The 8,845-nt window shown below is 36.7% G+C and overlaps 1 protein-coding gene across 1 annotated transcript in view; it reads left to right on the top strand.

Moving 5' to 3' along the window:
- TMEM232 (transmembrane protein 232) overlaps positions 1 to 8,845 on the top strand; it is a gene marked incomplete at its 5' end in the record, with an annotated part of 170,514 nt that overhangs the window by 26,690 nt on the left and 134,979 nt on the right. The window contains 3 exons of the mRNA XM_023756316.1: positions 4,286 to 4,397; positions 5,744 to 5,849; positions 8,158 to 8,315. Coding sequence (XP_023612084.1) covers positions 4,286 to 4,397; positions 5,744 to 5,849; positions 8,158 to 8,315 — 376 coding nt within the window. The remainder of the gene's footprint in view (positions 1 to 4,285; positions 4,398 to 5,743; positions 5,850 to 8,157; positions 8,316 to 8,845) is intronic.

Below are 8,845 nucleotides of genomic sequence, written 5' to 3' on the forward strand. Positions count from 1 at the left end.
GCCCAAACTGCAGTTCAGACCTTTATTACTTCTTATCTAAATCATTGAAATAATTGCCCAACTGTTTACCTACAGTCACTCCTCATTACAAAACATTGAACATATGATTTTCAGTTTAGTCATTTTAAACAGAGCTGTAATGTCATCACTTTTCTGTTCAGTAATTCCCTCTTATTTATCAAATATAACTCAAAAGTCTATGTATAACGTAGAATTAGTGCTCACTGCAACTAAGAAAATTTAAAATAGCAATAACAAACAAAATCAAAGTTTATTTCTTTGAAGTTTTTTTTCATACTAGTCCAGAGCTGGAAAGATGATACAGGACCTAGGTTCCATCTAACTAGCTGCTCTGCTGTAAATGGCTTATTCTTAAGGTCATCTCATGATCCATTGGCAATGACACTCATCACAGTCATGCTTCATGCAGCAGAATAGAGGAAAGGCAGAAAAAAGGTTTGTGTACTTTATTAGGGGACTTCCTAGAACTACTATCTTAATTTTACTTATATCTCACTGGCTGAAACCTAGAAATAAGTGCATACATAATTGCCAGAAAGAATCTTTCCTAAGAAATGAAGGAAAATAGACATTGATGTAGGCAGCTGTAAGTGTCTGCCATAGATTGCTATTTAATGCCATTTACTTTTGTTCTCAACTGAGCATTTGCAGCTTCATTTCTTATCTTGAGTTTAAGCATTCTGTTAGGGTAAATTTCAAGCAACCAATGTCAGAGGTTTAAGTCAGATAGACGTGTATTATCTGACATATGAATCTAGTGGGTGTAGGCTGACAGAATAGCTCTGCTTTCCTGGTCAGTGAGAAACTCAGGATCCTCATTATCATAGGGCATTGTACTCATTTGCCTGATCAAAGCTGACTCAGCACTATATTTGTGTTCCAGTCTACTGGAAAGAGAGAGAGAAAAGTCTTATTCTAGAGAAAGTAGCCTATCTGTAAGTTAGAAGTGACCTGAAATGTGCACATCCCCCAGGCTTGCCCATGGGTCATACACATCTTCCAGAAAGACTGGGAAATAAAGACTGTGCCTGGATGATCGTGTGCTCAGGAAGAAGCAGAGAAAGATTTGGAAGGGATAACTGCTGCTCTGTCACGTTCCAGTTCTGTCTGTACTTCAAGGGACAGCTCAAGTGCCATATGTGCAAAGAAGCTATTTCTGAATATTTAACCAAAAGCAATAATGCTTATAACTCACAGTTATCTACAGCTGAATATTTGCCAGGAACCAGACTGTGTATCCTGGCTTAATGCTCTTCAAAATTCTATAAGATTTTGTCCACATTTCCACAGATGGAAGATTATAGCTTACTGATTAAACAAACATTATAGGACTAGGAAGTGTTGGAATCATGAGCTCTCCTTCTGTGCTCCCACAGCTTTTCTTTTCTTTTTAGTAGTTTATGCTACATCATTTGTGATGTGTCTCCCTTCCCTCCTAGATTGTGAACTTTCTGAGGCCAGGCGTGTTTCCTCTATTAGTCCTATCGTAGCTAACAGAATACCTTGTATGTAGGAGGCTTTCATTAAATATGTACTGAACAAATGAATTTTCATCTAAAAAAAATTCTGAATTCACAGATAATGTATATAAAGGGTCAGTTTGAGCAGGGTATCCATGTGGTTGGGAGACTTTAATATATTCTCTTTATATTAAACTAGAGGCCCGCTGCCTGAAATTCGTGCATGGGTAGGGTCCCTAGGCCTGGCCGGCAATCAGGACCCATTTGTGGGGTGACCAGCAGAGCGATCCGGGGCCCCCTGCTGGCACCTGCCTTGGCTGGCCTGGGGCCTGCGGGCTGGGGGCAGCCCCTGCGTCGAGCGTCTGCCCCCCTGGTGGTCAGTGCACGTCATAGTGATCAGTCGTTCCACCGGTTGTTCCACCATTTGGTCAATTTGCATATCAGGCTTTTATTATATAGAATTATGACAATGATCTTCAGCTACTACCTTTTCTACAGAACTGCACTCATGCACTTAGAGTAGATTATATTTATCTTTGTGAAATTCTTTGATAATTTAAAAAAAGTGCAATGTGTGAGACTAAAGTATGTTTTCTTTTTAAATGCCTATATTTGCTTTTTCAAAGTTTCCTTTTGCTTCTTATCATGTGTTGTATTTATCATTAAATAACTATAACAATCTCAATTTATTTGTGATGGGTAAGAAATGATTAAAATAGCTATATTGATTTTCCATTAATATATTTATTGACATGAGTGTGGCAGACCAATTAAGTATGTGATATCTATACAGAAAGCTGAAAACCACTGGCTTTCCATATTTTCTATGATTCATTACAGGCCACAATCCATATTGAAAAATAATCAACAAAACTTAAATTATTTATAAAGTGTATTCTAAGCATAGAAATTAAATTACATATTGTTTTCAGCCTGAGGCTTTTCTCTGCTTTAGAAATAAAATCATACAAATGCATTTTCCTCAGAGCCTATGAAAAAGTTGAGATAAGATATCTCATTTCAGAAAATGTATTTTTAATTTATATTTGAAACCCTAAATATTGTATGTGTGTCTCTGTGTGTGTGTTGGGTATGTTTAGGGGTGTCTGTAGATGGTAGTGGAGAAATAGGCTTAAGTCACACTGATGTTTATTTTATTAAGAAGAATGCACCCAGTATATATTTCTATACTGTAATATATTCTGAGGGATCTTATTAAAAAAACCTGAGTAAAAAGACTTAGACATCTTATTTCAAATATTGGTTCTGTTCACTATTAAAGCTACGACCTTGAGTTTGATACTTACTCTCTCTGAGCCTCCTTCCCCCCTCCTGTAAAACAGAGGAAGTCCAGTTTAGTATCAGTTAATCACCAGATGTTCACTAAGCAAATTGTATATATAGCAATAAGGAAAAACTTAAGAACCTCAAGTTATAGCAAGGACTAAAACACAGATACATCAATACTAAATTATGGAACAGATTTTTGTGGGCTTTAGACTTAGAGCTGAGATGAATTCTTGGCCCTTTGTAGTTAAGCAGTTTCTTCATCTATGACCTCCTCATCCACTAAGTCACCATCATCTAATTCCTGTCTTTCTGCAGCAACCTCGTAATCAGTGTCCCTGCTCCTGCACAGCAGCCGTAGTGATCTTTTCAGAATGTAAATGAAATCTTTCATGCTCTAGTTTAGTCTCATTTTCTAGCATACAACCTCAACTTAATTGTCTCACTTGTCTTTGATATACTTGTGTACTCTCTCTATACTTACCTCATGGGATCATTTTCATTCATAAGACTTTAAAGATCTTACATATGTTAATGATTTTTAAAATGATGTATCAAGTCTGAAACTTTGTCCTGAGATTAAACTCATGTATCCATCTGTCACTTGGATGGCCATGGTCATCTCAAACATAACATGTCCAATACTGAACCTATTCTCTACCCTCACCCCACATCTGCTTCTGTATCAATCTTCCCCATCTCAGTAAATGGCAGTTCCATCCTTCCAGTTACTCAGTTCAATCATAATTCCCTTTCCCCCCTCACACTTAATTTCTAATTTATTGGGCAGTCTGATTAGAGCTCATGTCAAGATATATCCAATATCCAAACTGTTCTTTTTACTTGCATTGTTAGAACTCTGATCCAAGCCACCATTACCTCTCACTTAAATATGTGTGCTCCCTCCCTTGCTACATCTACCTCCACACACTTCAACTCTCAACCCAGAAGTGGGACGATCATGTTAAAAATTAAATTAAATCATGCCATACCCTTTATCAAAACCCTGTAATGGCTTCCCATCTTATCTAGAGTTAATTTGGCTACTTGTCACTCTGACCTTACTACATATATCTTTCCTTCCCTGCCCACTCCAGCCATAGTTGGACTGATTCAGCTTACATTATGGGATAAAAGTTTATCTTAAATTCAAATAATAGTGACATATCTAAGGATATAAATCAGTCTTCATAATTAAAGCTGTGCTGGATTTTACCTATGAAGAAGGCATATACCAACAAGATTTCTGGCAACCATAGCAGAAAATTTTTTCCAGAGGCTATAAAGTTCATTGACATCATGAGAATTTTGTTTCTCAATCCAAATATGCTAAGTATTATAAGATTAATCTAGGAGGACTGTAAACATGTATTGTTTTACTGATTTGTTTTGTGTGAAACATTATTATAAGGTGCTTTTTAAGAAAAAATAGTTATACTTAACCATCAGAAGTTGGTTAATTAAAATTTAGAAGTGATAGCTATAATTATTGATTTGTTTTGTTTTGTTTTGTTTAGGCCACCATTTTCAATCACAGCAGAATTCATTTTGAGATTCAACCAAACAAAAAATCTAAAAGAGAAGAAAAAATTGTTGGACCTAGCTAGAAAAATCCTTCTCAAATGTAAGGTAGTGTTACATTATTTGATTTAGTTGGTATATGAACTTTCTGTTTTAGTTGGTGGATGATTACTTGTTCTAAAATATTGAAAGAAAAAGTAAGAATACACCTTTCTTTAATTATAAGTAGGCATAGTTAAAAATATTAATGCAAATTAAAGTTTATAATCAAACTAGAGGCCCGGTGCATGAAATTTGTACACAGGTAGGGTCCCTAGGCCTGGCCGATGATCAGGGCAGATCAGGTTCCCCACCTCCCTGCCTCCCTAACTCCTCCTTCCCTCATTCCCTCAGCACCCCACTGCTGCTGGTCACCTGCCATGCTCCACACCTCCCCCTGGTGGTCAGCGCACGTCATAGTGAGCGATCGAACTCCTGTTCTCCTGGTGGAACTCCCAAGGGGACACTTTGCATATTAGCCTTTTATATATAGAGATAATTCAATGTCAAATGGCTTCTGGGGTGAAAATTCCACTTAAATTATTAGGGAATATTGCTGCTGACACTAGTCAAAGAGCCCACATCAAAATATCAAAGGCTGGTAAATACATTTTTGATAATGAAAATTCCACTTTGTCTTTAAAAAAAAAGGTGACTGAGATATCAGGTGTCCCAAAGAGGGAAGAAAGCTTTTTTTTTTAAATATATTTCATTGATTTTTTACAGAGAGGAAGGGAGAGGGACAGAGAGTCAGAAACATCGATGAGAGAGAAACACCGATCAGCTGCCTCCTGCACACCCCCCACCGGGGATGCACCCGCAACCAAGGCACATGCCCCTGACCGGAATCGAACCTGGGACCCTTCAGTCTGCAGGCCGACACTCCATCCACCAAGCCAAACCGGCCAGGGCAAGAAAGCTTTTCTTAACCTTCACTATATATGCACAGAGGGTTGCCATATTTATTAACTCCTGCCCATCTATAGTACAGTAGCCAGAATTTTTCAGCTGTTTGACATGAAACTAATTCCTATGAATTACATTTCATCAATATACTTTTATTTTCTTTTTAAAATCAGAGATGCATCCTCTTTGTAGGGAAATGAGATAAAAATAGAAGAAAGCCCTAGAAAATAGTGATAATTATTTTCAACAAATAACTAATAATATCACTCAGAATAGTAGCAAACGTTCTCTACATTTTAATACTAAAACAGTTTACCTAAAGGGTCAACATGTAAAAATAATAAAAGCAAAAATAAAAAATAAAAATTTATACAACTCTAGCCACAGAGCATCAGCCTCATAGAATGACTTTGAAAATATAATTAAGGGATAATTTAAATAAATAAATAAATAAATAAATAAATAAATAGTACATGTTTGTTTGCCTCTTTCATGTTTCCCCATCACAGAGAAAATTGGGTCTCAGCACATTAGGCACCGGGGAACATGTGCATCTTCCTACTACATGGATTGAAATATCATATCTGGCTCAATGCAAAGGACAAATTCAAGATGGTATGTGCTTTAACTAAATTCTTCCTAGTTACTCTAAGTGTTTTTTAAATTAGCAGAGAAGGTGTAATTTGAGACCTTTCATATTTAGAAATTGTGTAGGATCCAGGAAAAAATTTGTCTTTTTCTATCGAAATACCTGATAATGTTTCATTATGAAAGTTCCTTTTGTAATTTTGAATTAATGAATTTGCTCAACTTTTTAATTACAAATTTGCTTTAAACTCTTTTGCTCAGCATAGTCTTTATTGCTTTTTTCTAAAATTAGTAACTAATTAAAAAGTAATATAAAGTGTCATTTAGTGATTTTTCAATTATAATAGGGACTATAGAGAAACTTGATTCTGCACTTTAGAATTCTTACTCATAAAACATTAACCAAATGGCCGTTAGTTTTTCACTTATTTTAAACAGCCACTTTACTCATTACCTTTTCATTTATCACTTCTCACTTATATGTCTCCTTTCAAACTACCCTCCAACTAATCTAAAAAAGAAATTAAAAACCATTATTTTTAAGGAGGTAAAATTGCTTCTATCATTATCCTAAATTTTATGTGTGTGCCTTTTAAAATGAGTTTTTAGAATGTGAAATGCATGAGGTCAGAGAGTATTTCCCTGTGTAAATTGGGTTTTGTAGTGCTGTCTGGGAGCTTCCAAGCAACAGGAAGAGTAAGAACAATTTTGCATTTAACTTGCCTATACGGCACTTTGTCACAGTGCCATCCACAGCTTCACCTCTATTAAATGTTTAAATGATATGGAAGTAAACACTCTTGGCTTACCAGCAACCAGCAGCCACTTGCTCTTCTTTGTCAATTAAACCTCAGTTTTGTTCAGGCACCCTGCAGTCATGTGATTCAGAAGTGGACTGGCCTTTCCCAGCCTCAGGGGTGAATCATGATTGAGCTAAGCTAATTAAGACAACACCCCTTTAAACTTCAGTGATTAGATAGATGGGGGAGTCACAGGACCTGGTCCTGATCAAGAGATGTGAAGACGAGTCTGTTAGAAATACTTATTCTTTGAACTGCTTTTGATAAAGACATATCTGAGAACAAAGCACCCCTTTCCTCCCTATGCTCTCTGGATTCTTCTCTAACTGCTATGGTGGAAAGGACAAAATGCCTAATGCTTGTGTAGTCATCACAGTCATCAGGTACACCAGGGGAACTAGAAGATGGAGACATGCACACAGAGGGCAGTTACTTTGATCAGCCTTGGAGCATTTCCAACTTTGATCTTGTGAAGTTACAAGCATAGCTATTTTGAAGACACTGTGTTTTCTGTTACACACAACCAAAAGCTCATGATAATATTGAACTCCAAATAAAAGACCTAAGTATGATTTCTTTCTACCAGCTCCACAACTGAAACACTCTACTCATCAGTGTCCAGCCTGTACCCTTGTCTGGAGGTTCCTTATTCTACTGTCCACTCTCCAGTCAGCAGTGACCATTCTAAATTTTAAATATTTTCTTTTATCTTAACCTAAAAAGAACTCTAACTTTATATTATGGGCTACAAGGCTATGGATGATCTGGCTCTTGGCTGCCTTCCCTACTTATTCCTTATGCTCCAGCCATGCTGGTCTCCTTCCCATCCCTTGAATATGCCAGGGCTTTTCCTTTCTCAAGTCCCTGCATTTTCTGTTCTTCCTCAGATACTTACATGACAGTTCTTCAAATCTTTGTGATTACTTGAGGTGCAGTTTTCTTTAGGGCCTTAGCTCAATATTCTTCCTTGTTCAGTTCCACTGGGCCCTATTTTCTCTGCCTTGATTTCCTACTCTTCTCTTTTATAGCACTTATTTTTAGCACTGTCTTTTGTCATCCAGTTCTGTCTTATTTCCCACACTATTGTGTATGTGGTTGGGTGATCTATTTTGTGTTGGCTGCAACAGCTTGGAGCTCCTTGGGCATTCTCTCTCTCTTTCTCTTTCTCATCTCTGTCTCTATGGTCTTTCGAGCTTTGTGACTTCTGAAAAAGCTGGACTTCCTTCATGGCAGCTTAAGGTTCCAAAGTTTCTATCTTGAAAGAAAGATCCAGGTGGCAGCTGGATTGCCTTTTCTAATCTAGCCTGGGAAACCCTGCAGTGTTAATTCTGCCAGTCTATTGGTTGAAGCAGCTACTAGACCTGATCAGGTTCAAGATTCAAGGGGACGGACTTGATGGGAGAGGTCAAAGAATTTGTAAATATTTTAAAACTACAGTCTGGTCTTGGGAAATAGTTCACTGTAAGACTTAACTGTAGCATATAGAAAACAGCATAATTTATCAACTATAGAGCTTCTACTTTTTGATTTTTCAGAAGCTTTAAATGTGCTTTATGCTTCCTTGGACCATGCTTCCTTTTATTATGATCATCCACCTGCCTTATTTTTTCTTGCGGAATCAATTTTATATAGACTCTGTTGCGATGCATTCCTAAAGCCATACTTATATTCTGTGGAAATAAAGCTGGCAAAGGTATGTTTTAAAATAATTTTAATGTGTTGTCATTACTACATGTACTTTGTATAACTGTATAGCATCTGCTTTAGGATCTGAACAGAGTGTTTGGTTTATTATAGAATATTCTCTCACTTGGCAGTTTGTGTTAGTCTTCTCTAAATGTGGGTAATGCATTTTTAAAAAATAGTTTTGTTGACTTCAGAGAGGAAGAGTGAGGGAGAGAGAGAGACAGATACTTCAAAGTTGAGAGAGAATCATTGATTGGCTGCCCCCTGCACGCTGCCTACTGGGGATTGAGCATGCAATCCTGGTATATGCCTTGACTGGAATTGAACTGTGGCCTCTTGGTTCATAGGTCAGTATTCAACCACTGAGTCACACCTGGTGGGCTGGGTAATGTATTATTGCTTACTATTCAAATAGAGATAGTTCTAGAGAATATATCACCAACTATGTAAGAAAATAATTATATATATATATATATAATATAATATAATATAATTATTATATTATATATATATAATTATATATATATAATAATTATA

The sequence above is a fragment of the Myotis lucifugus genome, unplaced genomic scaffold (genome assembly GCF_000147115.1).
Source record: "Myotis lucifugus unplaced genomic scaffold, Myoluc2.0 scaffold_0, whole genome shotgun sequence".
Lineage (NCBI taxonomy): Eukaryota > Metazoa > Chordata > Mammalia > Chiroptera > Vespertilionidae > Myotis > Myotis lucifugus.